General features: G+C 37.3%; 1 protein-coding gene across 8 annotated transcripts in view; it reads left to right on the forward strand.

Moving 5' to 3' along the window:
* NTRK2 (neurotrophic receptor tyrosine kinase 2) overlaps window positions 1-16886 on the forward strand; it is a 200456-nt gene that overhangs the window by 70839 nt on the left and 112731 nt on the right. For 3 of the 8 annotated variants that reach the window (XM_017806105.1, XM_017806108.1, XM_017806107.1), the window contains exon 12: window positions 7368-7439. The exons of 2 other annotated variants lie outside the window; for them this stretch is intronic. In XM_017806105.1, the coding sequence (XP_017661594.1) occupies window positions 7368-7439 (72 nt within the window). Of the gene's footprint in view, window positions 1-7367; window positions 7440-16429; window positions 16729-16754; window positions 16824-16886 lie in introns of those variants that run through there. 3 more of the 8 variants (XM_017806109.1, XM_017806110.1, XM_017806112.1) reach the window with 3 other exon arrangements.

Below are 16886 nucleotides of genomic sequence, written 5' to 3' on the forward strand. Positions count from 1 at the left end.
ATTCCAGGGAGAAGGATGAGACTGTCTTTTTCTGCCATCCTGCAGGTGTTGCCTGTGGCAGCTCTGGGCTGACAGTCTTGCCCTCATGGTGCTAAAGGAAGACTCATACTTTGTGTTTGCAGTCTCTATGCAATTGACTGTGACCCATCTGTGTTCTTTTAAAAATGTTCATGCTACAGTAGACATTCGCTGTTAATCACAATGACATCACCTAGAGTTTAAGTGCTTAGGTACTGCAGTGATGGCAATTATCACAAACTTTAATTTGCTCCCAGCAGTCAGGACAACATTTTTGCTAAGTAGAAGCTGTACTTCTACAAGCAGGTGCTTTGATTGATTGAAGTATAAAGCTAGGCACCGTTCTCACTGACCACCACCTGTAGTAAAAGGATGTTCATGTGAGCTGTTATGTACATCAGCTGACACTGGAACAGTGATCTCTACCACTGAGCTCTCACACTCTGTGCACACTAAATTACTTGCCTTCTAAGGACAAGGCATAGAGCTTCTGAGAGTTTCCTAGTGCCTCTTCCAGCTGTCCTAAGTTTCAAGTTTACTCAAATTTTAATTAAATACTTCAGAGTTAGCTGGTTAGGCACTCTGTCTTTTTCCAGTTCCTTCCATTGCAGCTGGCTAGTGATAACCTTTCTCTGTTAAAATCCTGAAAATGCAATCAAGCCTGTGAGCAATATTATGGAAATGCTTTAATCGAAATGTTTTCATTCAGTTCCACAACTTGCTTACCAGTTTGTTTTGCTTCAATATGAGGTGGAAAAAAAAAGAACCTCAGCTACAGTGTCAGCTTCAGAATTCAGTGTCTATTACTGTTACTTAGTCAAAGAGTTGGCTTGATGTTTAAAACTGAAGGAGTACCCTTGCTAAGTGCAGGGATTTTTGAAAGGGGAGAAGGAACTGGGCTGATAGAATGCATCACTGGTATCTAAAGATGTTGGTATGGTGATGGCATCCTCCATAAAGTACAACAAAAAGGTCAGTGAGCCAGACTTTTTTTCTACACAATGGTCCCTTTATACTATCCTGCCAGTAAATGAATGTAGATGGGAATCAGACTCATTTAGATTGATGGGTGTTAGCATTTCTTTGGGGAGAGAAGTGCAGCAGGCAGAGGTACTGCGGTTGGCTGTGTCAGCTTCTGTGTGCATCTGGGAAAATAACATGGGAAACTAAATCTTCCCAGAGAATAGGTGGAACTTAATCTTGGCCTTTAGCTCCTCAATTAACCTTGGCACTGTAACACACTGGATTCTGGATGAGTGAGGCATCTTAGACAGCTCCTTAACCAGGGGATGAAATATCAGTGTTCTGCTATATTACTGCTTCCAGACAACATGGCAGGACTTAAAAAAAAGGTAACAGAAAAGAAACCCAGCTAATAAGGTCATTTCTGAATCTACTCTGGACAAGGTATGAACCAGGACCAGTTCTTCTATGTCTTAGCTTCTTCTATGTCTTAGCTTCTTCTATGTTATGGAGGAGGGAGTTTAAGAAATATCAGAGGGTGCTCTTAGCTGCACTTCAGATGCAGTCGACTGCATTGGCTGGTGTGTGTGTAAAACACAAAAGGTACAGCAAAAAGTATTTTGCTGGTGCCAGTGAGAAAACTGTGTGTGTCTAGTGGTGGACACAAACACAGGTTATAGACTGAAGTGATTAATCCTTTTTACCCAGACCGAAGGGTTCATGTACATTCATGTTTGTGGTCACATATGCTTGCACATTCTTGGTTTTGTGTATAGCCTCTCAGCTATAGTCAGATAAATATCTTTGAAACCTGAATCAAAATAGTTTTCTGCTCTCCTTAGCGTAACTTTTATGGTGTTTGAATGGTTTTATTTGTCCAATATAGTCATAGTTTAGTCACTTAACCAAATTCATCAATTTTTTAAATACTGCATGGCTTCATTGCTTATGATTCACCTTTTGAAATGTGATTGTAGTTCTGGCACATTTCTCTTGTTTAATTTCACTAAAAGGGTTTGCTAATAATGCAAAATAGGTCTACAAGATGATAGATCTAGGATGGAAAAACATGAAAAGCAAATTTTATGTGATTTTGCATGATTCCTGCAGCCAGAATCAACAGATTCAGTTTTCCTTTTCTGTAATACAGTGCTTTCTAGTTCTTTGTGTAGAGTTTCATCTGTCTTCAACAGTACAATACTTGCTTGGAGATTCCATGTGTTAGCATCACCTTGACTGCTACTTTGTGAAGAAAATTACATTTTCTCCTTTGTTTTGAAACTGATTGTAAGGAATTCAAGGATTGTTTTGTAAGGAAATGTAGTGTGTGGCAGTTTGGATTGTACAAATAGCTCTGAACCATGAGTCATGCAAAACTAAGCACATGTAGTGAATGATAGGTTATATAAAACTAATAGAAAATAACTGCCGTGGGTTGGGACTACATTGAGCAAGATTTTGGGTACATACAGGGATACTGTAGTCAGAAGACTAGTAGTCCAAGAACAAGAGCAGGTGAACCTCCTGCAGCTCATTCAGTGAGAAATATAGTAATAGTTTGAGAGACAGATGAGATTACTTTTTCAAAAAAAAAAAAGAAAAAAGACAAACTGGTTGTTAGAGAAGTTGGGTTAACTGAGAAATGATGGAGAGAGTGACAGAGAAATGAAAAAAGAGGTAAGGAAAACGAGAAGAGGACAACTTCAGCTCCAAGTGAGAAGACCAGAAAAGGTAAGCAGGTGGGGAATTTCTTAAATTGTGATGGGGAAAAAGGAAACAGTTGTTGTGAAACTAAGAGAAAGCAAGCAAAAGAAGGCTAAAAAATCACACCTTTCCCCAGTTTTGTACTGGAAGGATTGTTTGTATTCTGAGTAGGAAGAGAAGAGCGGGAAGGTATTAACATGAGAACCCGAAGTTGTATAGGAGTTGCTGGGATTGAAGATGCATAGTTAGTTGTGATGAGGAAGGTGGGACTAAAATCTGGCAGTTGGAAGAATGACAGAAACAGGGGTAGTGTGATTTCTTGTCTATCTGGGGAAGGTCCCAACCTGACTTTGAAAGCATGGTCTCTGATATCCTAGAGAGAAGGAAAAAAATCAGTGAGAAAGTGATTGAGGAAAAGAATGAAAGCAAGAGAAAAAGCCTTGAGGGGAGACGACTGAGAGCTGTGGAGAGTATCAGCTCTGATGATCTCTAAGTGAGAGATAGGCCAGATGATGTATCCCAGAAAAACAATGTAAGAGTTTGTTCTAGATGAGGCCAGTATTGGGAATGCAACCTTTGCAAGTATTTTGCAAATGTTGCCAGACTTAGTCTAATCACCATAACTGAGACTGGGAGCTGCCCTGAGCTCAGAACAGCAGAGTGAAAGCTTGGGAAGCTGGCTTTTCTCTTGCCTCTAATTTCTGCCAACATGAAATTAAGCTCTTACAGTCAGTGGAACTGTATGGTTGTTAGGCTGGTTTGCTAGTGTGGAATTTGATACTAGAAGGTATGTATGTTTCAAAATAATATTATGGGACCAGAGGAAGAAATCTGTACTTGTCTTGTGAGTGATGTCTTGATGCTTAGTTGTTAAGTGTTCTGCTGTCACCTGTTTTTTATGGTGTCCCTCACTGAACCTGCATATTCATGAATTCCAGTGCATCTTTTTAAGAAAACCAACCAAAATAAATAAATAAATATTTAAACTTCCGCTTGGGATGCACCAAGGCCAGGCTAATGGCACCCAAAATCAGACAGGCAGAGCCAAAAATGTGCTTCTTGTGCCACAGCCACTATAGAATCAAAGAGGTAGGAAGAGAAAGTTTATTCTGCAAAGCTCTGTACAGTGGCATTTAGCCTGGCTTCTAGCCAGGACACTTCTGTTGACAGAGGTTTACTTAATCTGTCCTGTGCTATTCACATGTGGTCACAAGATTGGATGTGAACACATCAAAGAATACAGTAACAAATGCAAGCAGTAGTCAGACTTTCTCTGAATATTTCAATGAATACAGTGAATTTCAGTGTGTACAATATATATACAGTTAAAATAATGAATGCAAAAGAAATGAGGCCTCTCCCACCCACCATGTGCAAATCATTGTGCATGCAGAAACAGATGATTAAAACTGTGGATCAGCTGTGTAAAATTAGAAGGACGGCTAGTGCTGTTGTTGTGTTGGGTGCTATAGGGTTCAGCCATCAGTGAGAGCAAACCTTTTTACCCCAGCCTGTACTATTGCTTTTTCAGCACCACAAACACCACTGATGGAAATAGGAGCTACCAGTCAGTGCAGAATCAGCATTGTGATAGACTCCACAGATAGTAGCATGCATGGAAGAGGAGATTTTTGCCCTTGGCCTGGAAATTACAGGTTTATGCATAGGATTATATGCAGCTTATTTTTTTGCTCATCATTACAGGTCCTTTCTGATGTTAGGTGGCTATAGTAGTTAAAGATGGTAAACCTTTTTTATAGAGTTGTGTTCCACTGTCTTTTTCTTGATGTTGTATAAAGTTTATGTAAGAGCCATGGGGCTGAACACAACCATGCAATCATAGTGAATGTTTGTAAATAGGAATGAGGTATTTAATAATGATCTTCTGATTTGGAATATTCTTTTTCTGTTTTGTTGCCTAGAAATACTTCACATTGTCTTGAATGAATGTGTAGTTTATTTTCATGTATGGATTGTAAATGTGCTGGTTTTGAGGAAGCCTGAAGAAAAACCCACTTGGATATGTAAAAAACTGGAATTAAGAGCGTGCTGTGGGAGCTCATTAATGATTCAGGATGGTTGGTTTGAGTTTCCCATCCTTCCTTTCACAAGGCAAAGTCAGATCAATAGTTTTCTTTCAAGGTCACAACTGCTGTTTGGTCTCTGTCCTTCTCACAACCCTTGCCCATCATAGGAGTGTTTTTGAGGATTTAATTATTATTTTAATCGAGGTTATCATCAATAACTCTTAGCATAAATGTACTTGGACAGAAAGTCGTATCATTATAGTAGAGGGCTCTGCCTTGATTCAAGTACAGGGTACTGTGCTCATAAATGGCTTTGTGTCAGGCATGAAAGGGGCTTTCCCTTTGTCATCATATCTCCAATAGTCCTGTGGTTGTATTAGGGACAGGAAAGCTGTGAAGCAGTGTTATATCATATGTCAGTTATTTGATTTTGCAAGATCTGTAAAATAGAGTTGAGTTGTGGAAAATTAAGTTTCTGTCTTTGCAAGGGAAAGGTTTTTTCCACTGCATGAGCGATGATACTTCTTAATGTGTTCTGGCAATTTGTTTTCCAGAGCTGGAAATGAAATATATGTTTTTAAAAATATTATTTATTTTGTCTACTTTTTTGGTACATTTGTGACACATTTTTTCCGTTTATTTAGAATTAAGTTCAGTGTAGATTAAGTAAACTTGTTACGTACTCATTAACTCACCTCACTTTCTGAAGTTGTATTGTAAACCCTAAGGGGAGTACCAGATCCAGTATTTAAATTGCAGAAAAGGAGACAACATTCCTTTAATGGGAGTGGAAAAATTTATCTTTCCTGGTTTGAAAATATCGTAAATGGTCAAAAATACTGAAAAATATTTTAATATCTTTTGTTTAGAATCATGTTAGACTGTTCTCTCATCCAAGCATTTGCTTTCTGAATAAGCTGCCAAAATACAGGTTTGATGCTTCGTCAAGAAGCAAGCAAGGCTGCCTATGCCTCTTTCAATACTTCAGCTTTCATGAAGACATTATACTACTTTACGATTTCTGCTTTTAGAAAGTTAAATTCTGTGGCTTAAAAGTGATATTTAAGATCTGTTAACTTGAGTAGAATAAGCTGGATGTATCTGTAGGAGCTAAAAAGGTTGATCCAGTATGATTTTTATGTTAACTGAAAAATAACAAATAAAATTCAGGCAATCATCTCTTCCTTCTCCTGCTTTTTAGGAAAATCTGGACAGGATAAAGGTCTAAAGTCATGACAGACTTTAGGGTTATCATAATAATTTCAGGAGCAAGCTTCTGGAGGTCAGCTTTACTGTAGAATACTATGAACATAGTTAATCATGCTTGTTGAACATGACAGGTCTAAATTTAATCTTGGTCATAATCCCTAATCAGTCAGAGAAGGTCCACAGTTCACATAGCCCATTCTCCTGACAAATATTTAATATTGCCCAAATCAGTTTTTTATATATTCTATTGATTTTATGCTGTTCATAAAATGCTAGTAATAGAAAATCTATTTCTGTTGCTGTTTTTTAACATTAATATAATTTCTGAGGAAAAAGCTCTTCAGTGACTCATGTGAAATATGTTGGAGGGAGTTTGTGTGTACATATATATAAAATGTGCAGTTACACAAATTTTCAAGCAGTATAATTTAAGTAGATGATTTAAATTGAGCCTTGACATTTTGGCTGGTTTCTCTTTTATATATATATATTTTTTTTTTTAGTTGTTTTTCCCTGTAGTTGAATTCATAACATATTACCAGGTCTGCTGGCCATAGATCTGCTGCCTTTGCATGTGAAGTTCATTTTTTTAGTGTTGCAAAAAGTACTTAGCACTGAATTTCTAAATTTTCTTTTAATGTTTATTGTGATGCCTCATGGTGAGATACCTTGGAGTAGAACAGGAGGAGGTGTAGAAACCTGTTGTTTAGCTGCATTGCCTTACAGGAAGCAGTAAGGGAACACCAGGGTTTCTGACACAACAGAGAAGCTTACAGAAGTGCAAGTTGGTTAAAGGTTAATGGGAGTGAGGAATCGGGCCGGGTGCTGAACAAGCTGTTTTGATGCTATGTCTTCTGAGAATTCATTAACCCAGTGAATTCCTGACTTGGCTGTTAATGAGTCAGGTTTTTGCCTCTATATGATCCCCAACAAAAGCGAAAGTCCCAGACATGACCCATAAGCGCCAAACAAAAAACTCCTGCATGCAGGATGACTAAGAGTATGACTCTTGACTTCTGTGCAGAAGACTTCTGCACATACATTAAGTTTGTCTTTGCAGGCCAAGAATATATACCAAGAAGAATTTGGCCAGTGACTGAAGAATATCTCTTCACTGCTTATAATAAAGCATATTACAATTTTTCATAAAGATTTTTAAGTGACACGTATTTTTATAGCTCTAAAATACGTGTACAAGTTGTGTCTGAAAGACTCCAGTCCAAAAAATATCAATAGTTATAGCCTTCCTCATGTTATAGATGCCTAGGGGTGAAAAATGTGAACTGAGAACAATCTAAAAGTATCACAATGAATGTTTTCCCTTCTGCAGAGTAGGATGAAATAAGGCAATTGATGAAGAAATATAAATATTAACAAAAGAGTAGAATTGGCAATTGCAAACCAAACCCTTGACAACTGCATTAATGGTAGTGCATTCCATTCCAGTTCATGGTGAAGTAAAAGGAGTTGGTCTGGTAGATCAAATATGGCTTTCATTGCAAGACTGCGACAATGAAGGTGAGATAATAAAGCTATTCAGACTAACCTGTAAAGAGTGTTGTTATTAAATATACCTGATGAATTTATAGAATTATTTATTCTTAGAACAGATGTAATTATAAAATAACTATATTTGTTTCCAGTTATTTTTCCAGAATGTATGTATCCTGTTATGTCTATGTCTGTATACATGAATACATACATTTATTTAAAAAAAGTATATATGCAGTCGAAATTGTGAATAATTAGTGATGGATGTTAGGTTCCTTTATGAATCTGGGAAATTCCTTTCGTCTAAATGTCAGGGCTTTGAGCAGGGCTTAAAAGGGATTTTAGGAAATATTTGAAAAATTGGGATGGCCCAAAGAGTTGTGTGAGAATGTAACTTGCTGTCCCATTTTGCTCATTGCAAATATATTGTGAATAAATTGATATGAATCCATTTGGTGTAGCAAACCCAGCTGTGTGTTCAGGGAGAAGTCCCAAATCTTGTGTTTAGACTACTGATCTTAGATGTGTGTTCATTTTGGGTGTTTTTTTTTTTTAAAGTTTGTTAACGTGTTTTCAGTCAACATCTTATTTTCCAGTCCAGGCAAGAATAAAATCACAAAAGCTCTCAAGTGCCTTTAATACTGTTTTTCAGACAGAATGTCAAAAACCACTTTGTGTTCCATCAATACTAATTCATGGCAACAAGCCTAAATAATTATAATTGGCCAAAAGCCAGGGTTTTGGGCCCTACGCTAATAAATATTGGTACAATTATTTTGAAAATTATAAAACCAGTTGCAATAATAACATGCATTTCACCTAACTGACTCACCTCTTCCAATTAACTTCAGGTAATCAGAAATAACTTGGTTCTGTATTATCTCTTAAGTGGTCCCCCTGGAGAGTAGGCAGTGTGTGATTTGCATGTACTGTATAATTTCACTCAGTTCTGGGGCAAAGCACAGCAGTGTTTGAGGCTACTAGTATGCCATCAAAGCAGCTGGGGCTAGGGCACGTTCTCTGGCCCTTAGGGAAAGGCACAGATCGTGACCATAGGTTTAAATCTCTCTTCTCCCTCATACATACTTGAAAATAATTTCTGATACACATTCTCCTTTGAGACATACTGGAACATTGTTTAGGAAACTGCTATTTATCTTAGGCCAAAATGGCAACTTCCTTTAATGTAGAATAAATAATTGTGTATGAAAAAAGATACACTGTTGCTTATGCCTGGGCTCTGATGTCTTTTTATTTACTGACACAAATGTGTTCTTGAGCCTCTGTCTTTGAAGTCTTTGTGTTAGCACACAGGTCTGGGAGCAAGTAGGCTTGCACATCCCATTAACACCAAGGAGGTTTTGGTTTGTTATCTACTGTTCTGATCTTTTTGTGTGTCTGTTCCATGTCTGAATTCACATGATTACTCTAGTATGGTAGAGTCAATCAAGCTCTAGTTTGCAACAGCTTTGCTCCATATAAGTCTTGAGTTTGGTTTCTGGGAGGAGTTTGGGGAGGTGGGGATGAGATGGGAACGTGATCTCATGAAAGGAAGGTGGGGGTAAGCACTATTGCTGGTTTTTTCTGCAGAGGCAGTAGCTGAAGTGGAGAGCATCACGTTGGCCAGTGCTGGCAAAATCATGGCCAAAGCATTGCCAAGTTCCATGGACTCCTGACCTGTAACTGTTGCAGGCTGGGACCTGTTTGGTTTCTGGAGCCCAAAAGTCGACATTCTGTATGCCTGACCAAAGAAGAGTCAGGTGTACGGGATTGTCTATTTATTGATTGGAAAGGCAAGAGTATTTAACTATAAAGACTGAGGACTCTACTTTTCTTAAAAATTTCTTCAGGGTGAATTGTCATCAATGAAAGCATAAATCTTTCTTCTTTCGGAAGAAATATCACTTATTTCAAATTAATTTCAAACTTTTATTAACCTTAATACAGGTACAAGGAGGGAAATTCAGAAGGCTCACCCTGACAATGCTAAAGTGATAACTGAGCAATAGCACTCTTCCTTTCCTGGTTCTGTCCCTACAAAGTTATATGACAGTAATATGTTTGATAGTGGTTTTCTTTGATTGGGTAACAGGACAGGAGTTTGTTTCACTTACACGGAGAGGGAAAGGATATTTGCAACCAGCAGTAGGACAAGAGGAGCATAGTCTTAAGCTGTGCCAGGGGAGGTTTAGGTTGGATATTAGGAAGAAATTTTGTATGGAGAGGGTAATCAGGCATTGGAATGGGCTGCCCAGGGAAGTGGTGGGTTCTCCGTCCCTGGATTTTTAAGATGAGACTGGATGTGGCTCTTAGTGCCATGGTCTAGTAACTGCGGTGGTGTTGGATCAAGGGTTGGACTTGATGATCTCGGAGGTCTTTTCCAACCTGGCTAATTCTATGATTCTATGAAATAGATGCAGGACCCAACTGTATATTCTTCAAGCTGCCTACAAGATATGTGCAAAACTTTGAGATGACTTTTCGGTAATGTAAATTCAGACCGTGACATTCATGAGGAAACATCCTATGCCTCATCCTTCACCTACCTCAAACCTATGTGTTGCTGTGGAGGGAGGACTAATGTAGTTAAAAGTTCAGTGGAAGGCAACTGTAAGGTTGTCTCTTCCCTGTTCCGTGGCATTGGATTTATGGTAAGAGATGACTAGGAGCATTTTTATGGTATTTTCGGTTTTTCCCTGGGAAACACCACTGGTGACTGGCTGTCAGCTGGATATAACTCCATTTACCACCACCTTCTGGGCCCAGCCGCCCCTTCAGTTTTTAACCCCATGAACAACACTCATCCAAGCCATAAGCAGCCAGTTTATCAAGGAGAATGCTGTGGGAGATGGTATTAAAGGCTTTACTAAAGCCCAGGCAGACAATATTCACAGCCCTTCCCTCATCCACGAAGTGCATCACCTCGTCATAGCAGCAGACCAGGTTTGTCAAACAGAACCTGCCCTTAATATACCTGTGCTGGCTCGACTTGACTCCCCATGGGAAATACTTGAGCCAAGATATCCAAATATGGCAGTGATCTCTGCTCCTGGACCTTAAAATCTGCAGAGGAGAGAGGAAGAAGAGATGTATAGAAGTGTCGTAGTCTTCATGGAGCATGACATTAATGGGACTAGTTGGAATTTGGCTCTTGGTTGCTTGCTATCATTCCAGTATCTTCTTCACTGACCATGTATAGATCACTTTCTTTAAGGAAGATTTTTAATTGCCACATGGAAGTGCTTGATTATTAGTGACTTTAAAGGAAGGCAGTTGAGATTAATAAAGTAAAAAAAATGCCACAGTTGTTTTACTAGAGGCACTGAGCGATTATGAGATACATCCTGCAAGAAGTATTCAGATTTCACAAACTCAAGATAAAATGCCATAGGAAGGAGACTGGAGAATTACTCAATAACAACAATGAGGACTGTAGCTGATCAAAGGTGTTAATGTTATTGTAAGGCAGCAGTAAGCAAAATAATCCCATTATAATTGAATATGTGTGAATATATGTTGAGTTCCGTAAGTCATATTGTACTGTAATGAGCAACATTATTTCCCTAATTTGTATATAAAAACTGGCTTTCCAGGTCCTGTCAAGAGGTCATGTCTTGAAAATATAGAATATTTATTGATCCTTGGAATTATGTAAGCTAACATAATGTTAGAGTTGTCTTCAATATTTGGGTAGAGACAGAACAGTTTCAAAGTTGATAGTGGTTCGGTTTTTCAAAGGGATAAGACGTAATTATGCTGTCCTTTCATGTGCTCTGATTTTCTTTATTGTGGCTGTAAACTGACACTTGTCAACACTGTATCTGTTTAGTAGGGTTTCTGTATTTTACATGCATACCAATGAGTGTATTAAACACAAATCCTAGGAATGTCATAAGCTAAAGAGCCTTCTTTCCTAACAGCTTTGACTTTTCAAGTACTTGCAGAAAGCTTTGAGAAAGCATCCGTTGATCTATTGATTGATCTCTTGGGCATACAGTGTTTCATGCAAATAAAGTGTAAAGTAACCCACAGCCATCCGTGTTTTAAAATGTGTATGCAGATAGTAATTGCTATGCTCTTTCCTATTAACTGGGTTTCTATTAGTGCGCATTTGCTGTGGTTCTGTGGGGAGATGCTGTTAATATAGGGTTCTGTTAAAGTTTCTGAACAGTTCCTTATTCACACTCTCGATTTTTTACTTTAACCTGTCCCTGAATTAGAAGCTGTCCAAAATATATATACTGACTGTCTCTGTGCACTGGTAGTTTGAGCTCTTAATGTCCTTGGTTCTCAATAATCAATAGGAAGCAAAACAACTACACCAACAGCCTCATCACTGTAAAAGGAAACTTCTTTTGGATAGTGTGTTTGAGGATAGGAGGATAATGGCTCTTATTGAGAAAGATGGAATATCTTGTCCTTAAGAGTGCAAACAAAAATGTTTTGTTTTCTGCTGCCTGCTTGGAAAATGAGCATGTCTTCCAGTGTGTCATACTGGGAAATAAAATCAAAACTCCAAATCACACTAAGGAAAAACAGATTAAGATATTAAATGATCCTTGGTAGCAATGTACAGGACTGTTACCCAAAATATTTTTTGCCTCTAAAATGCTGAGTAAAAAGGTTGAGTTTTAGCATCTCTTAGTTCTAACTTACTTCACAGTGAGAACAGCTTTATAGGGTTCTGTACTAACGTATATATAATTCTCTTCGACCCCCATTCTCATTTTATGAACTTGTAGATCAATGAAACAAACCATTAAATAGATTGAATACTGCCTGCAACACTGATGTAGATGACTCCAATTTTATTAAGCCTATTTGAAAATCTCATACAGATGGTGGCATCCATAAAATGACAAACTATGGAGCATAAATTTAAACATTAGAGGAAAAGATAGTGATAGTGGAAAAGAAATCCTTAAAATATACTGGATATTTTTAAGAATTGGAAAGGAGAACAAAAACTTTTTAGTTTTGGGTTACTGTAAATAGTCCTCAGTTTAATATGATACTATATTGATTATATTGTGTGCTGCCTTCCTGTTGTAAGCAACTGGAACATGTAAAAGGATCAAGACTCTTTATCTTGACGTACAACTTCATGGGATAGACTATTTAGTCTCTTTTACTCCTAGTTTTTTCCAACTGCTAAGTAAATTCAGTTATGGGAAAATCTGATCTGAAGAGAGACACTGATGTGTAATTGAGCTACAGAATTTTCAGTGAATCCCTGGCTGCTAGTTAGTTTGTTTGTCTTCTATCTATGCTTTTGTCTTTTGGTAAAAGAGTAATATTTATGCTTGTCATTAGAGCTCTTAATTATAGAAATTAAAAATATGGTGTTACTTCATATATAGTACTTCAGGGGTTAAAAACGATCATTAGAAGGAAGGAAAAAATTATATTAAATGTTTATGTTACTGTGCTCTGAAACACAAGGCAGTATTGAGCCTGGTGCATGCAAAATCTGCAAAATTCTGAGAAGAAGTATGGATTTCTTAAGGCAACTTCGTCTTCTGCTGAATTACTCTAGAAGACATCCTTCTTCTTTGTGCAACAAACATTCTCCAGAAATCTATACAGGAGTTCTCTTCTTGCTTGCCAATAAAAATTAGGTGACGTTTTGTCCTCATTTTGCCACAGCATTAGCCAGCACTGCTCTTTGAAGCAGTGGCTTAAATCCAACAAGCAAATAAAACTAGGAATAAATTTTATTTCCTACTGGAAACCAGAAACTGATAATGCAACTGCATATTCTCTTTGCCTTCATCCCTTCCAGTCAGCAATTTGACCTTCCTCCGTATAAGTCATGGTTCATTTAAAAAGATCAGAGATACATGTCCTGTGTGCTTGATTTCCTTCAGTGGAAAAGAATAAAAATGTAAATTGTTTTTTGATTCAAAATACTCTGTTTGGATCAAGGATCCAAATAACATTCTGCTTATAATAAACCTTATGCACTTGGTGAAGAGAGAAGGTGGGATGAGACTTCACATTATAGAAAGTTTCAATTTCTCAGCACTTCTTTTGCTTGTACTTTCCCTTGAATGCTTGAGTTTACATACATGATCTCCAAATTTATGCAACTCATATGTAGAGACATAACTGGCAAGTGGGATGTGAGTATATAAAATTTATGTTTTAATTCATTTAAGTCATCATTATAGGAAACTTTTATTTATTCTGACAGAGTTTAGATCAGGTTTGTAATGACCAAGAAAGTCTGACTGCAGACCTCCAGTTTATATACAACTCATTGAAATACATTATTTCAAATCCTGTTGGAGCATAAAGGATTTTACACTTCTAAAATTTAGCATCTTGCTTTGAGAAAAAAGTTCAGAATATGACCATGTTGTAACATTTTCCTTTCTGAATGACTTGAGTGGGGGCTTGAAGAGAGCATAACCAGTGAGAAGGGGGATGATTGAGATTGTTTGGAACAGGTAGAAATTGAGCCCATGAGAATGTGTGACTATTCTCAGAACAGTGATGTTCCCAAATATGGCAATACATTAGATGTTATGATGCATAAGATGTTATGATGCCAGTGACTGCTCAGTGTTTTGTTGTGTGCTCGTTGAAGAAGGAAAAAAATTGGCTTCTTTACATATAAAAAGGATCATGTTTATGAAAGGCTCTTTCAGAATCAGTTCAGTATGTATAAACACAGGGGTTTGCTGTCATACCTTTTTTTTTTACTCTTTCTTCTCTAATGAGTAGAAAGCTAGAAACAATTCATCAATGACAGTTTATTCAGCTCCAATGACAGTATACTCTTAGGACATTACAGGTCATCCAGTATCCCAGATACAGGTCTGCAAAGCTCGTGAGATAGTCATCTGTGGTACTTCCAGAAAGTAGTATTAAAAAAGTTCCACTGGTGGCTTAAGTGGGTCCTTGTTAATAACATAATTCAAACTACATAATTTCTCTTTGGGGGAGAGCAATTAGACTTAAATTTGATATTCTCAAAATAGTGTACTCCAAATTCTTTAGACTGTTTGTTTAAAGACTAATAATTAATACAGTGCTGATTTCAAAGCTCTTTGAATGAAAAGCTGCTGCTGGAAATAAAGTTATCACCAGGTTACATTTTAAGCTACTTAATATTTTCTTTACTGTCTTGGATAAATTTGCATTTGAGAGAGACAGATTCATAATGTTCCTTTAAAGGATGAATGAAGTTCTGCCATTCCTTGTACAGGGAAGAAGGATAGTTTTTTTCTGTCTTCCACTTTTATTTTGAGGTTTTATTTTTATTCTTTAGTGTACTTTCCTCTGCAAGTCTGAGTGGCAGCTTATTTTAAAATAGTATTCTTTTAAAACTAATATTAAACTCAGAATCCAGTGCCCTGACAGCAACTCAAGCCAAAATCAGGCTTTGCCTCAACTTGCCTGACTGCATTTGAGCATTTGAACTCTAAGAAGCCAAATGAGAGGCTGAAAGTTAGGACATAAGAAATCTTCTAAACAGCCACTGTCCATAACATTTTGCCTTTGTTAGCTCAGTGACTCCAAATAGTCAGAGATCTAGTGTACCAGTTAAGTTCATATTGCCTGCTGCTTAATGGGTTTGCAACTTTTTGTACTTTTTCTGGAACCATTATTTTAAAACACTCCCATTCAGTTTCTGCATCTTTATATTTCAGTTCTATTTCCTTGCTTCATTTCATCGGTGTCCTTCTAGAGCCTTCTTATCCCCTTCACACACACCACTTCCCCCCTCCTCTCCCCTGTTCCCTCCTGCCCCACTCCCCACAATTATGCTGTATTCATGTATCCTTTTCATTTCTATGTACTTCACCTGGTTGCTTTCCATGTTTCAATGAATAAAGTCAATACACTCTCCTCTTCTTTTTCACCTTTTTCTTTTCTTTCACTGTTTTCTTTTCTCTCTGATTTTCTGGACTCCTTTCTGTTAACCAATTTTTTTTCTTTACAAGAAAGATTTAATAATAAATATTTAATAAAGATTTAACAATACATTTAAAAATTCATTGTGATTAATTCTTCTGCCTTCAGTAGGACTTCAGGACTCTCTTGTGGACTTCTTGACTCCTGTAGACTGCTCAGGTCCTAGGTCTGCGGCTTCTTTCATAGTGGTTGTTTTAGATACCACTATTGACTAATAGGATTACTAATATACATGCAAAAGCAACTAAGAATATAGAGTAAGAGAATTAATTAGGTTGAAAAATACCCTTAAGATCATGAGGTCCAACCATTAACCTAACATTACCAAGTCCACCACTAAACCATGTCCCTAAGCACCTCTGGTGGTTTACAAGAACACATTTGTTCACTTTCCTTAGTTATGCTGCCTTCCCAACCCCCTCCACCTCCCCGCATATGGCTTATCATGATCTGAAGTTTACAGGAGTTGTAAGCAGATCTGTTTTCTACCTGTGTTTGCCCATGCACTACTCACTGAGTAGCAGTTCAGCAGTTGAAACTTCTCAAAATTCAGAAATGACTTTAAACACAGCAATATGATTTCACTGTGATTGCAGCAGACCAGGTAAGAAACAAACTAAAAGGCCAAAAAGCTTTCACTTGCAATTATTTGCTTTGATGTTAAATGTGTGGTATAGATGTGTGGTTTTACATGTATGCGTCCTTTGGCTTAGTTGACAAGAATGTATGCAATCTCACATATTTAAGAAAACAAAATTCCACAGAGGAGGTCTGAATGGCCTCGGAAATTTGAAGGGAAAGTAGCAATCATGCAGTAGCTCTCAGTTCTAGACTACCAAAACCCCAACAGTATTTCTCCCTTTCCATCTAACCTGTAAATTCTAAACCTCCTTCAGAAAATTACTTACTGTTCTGAAATGAGGCCGATACTATATTTTTGTATGTGAATTAGCAGATCCCTTTGTTTTTTCTTGACATCTTACGCTAAACCTTATTAATTGTTTCAAAGAAAAGGCATTTTACCGCATGCTTTTAGAAATGTGGGTTTGCATAAGCTAGCACATTCAACTTCTGTATGTGTGATTACCTCCTTTCAGGGTAGAAGTACTAAGAGTGCCTCAAGATTAGAACAAGCAAGAAAATGCAGTGTAAATGAATTAATCATTGTTACTAACAGTCACATTCAACTTCTCTTGAAACTCATAATGTAAGTTCCAATTTTTTAAAGCAAATCAAGATTTGGCTCTGAATTGTTTAAATTTCTGTGGAATATTGATAAGCTTTCAGTCTTTACAAACATTGAGGACTTATTAAACCAAGGTAAAAAAACCCTGAAAACAAACAAACAAAAACTACTGCTGAAATGTACGTTTGCAGATGATTAGTATAATTCTCACACATGTTTTTTTCAAATGTCATTAGAACAAGTAATGGTGACTGTCAACAGTGATGTACATAATAACTCAACTGCATCAGATAACAACAGACTGGGTAAGACAATGCTATTCTAGGAAGTATTTGTGCTAGTCAGCTAGTTTAATTTTACACAGGGCC

This window comes from Lepidothrix coronata, unplaced genomic scaffold (assembly GCF_001604755.1).
Source record: "Lepidothrix coronata isolate B3197 unplaced genomic scaffold, Lepidothrix_coronata-1.0 Scaffold14, whole genome shotgun sequence".
In the NCBI taxonomy this organism is placed as follows: domain Eukaryota; kingdom Metazoa; phylum Chordata; class Aves; order Passeriformes; family Pipridae; genus Lepidothrix; species Lepidothrix coronata.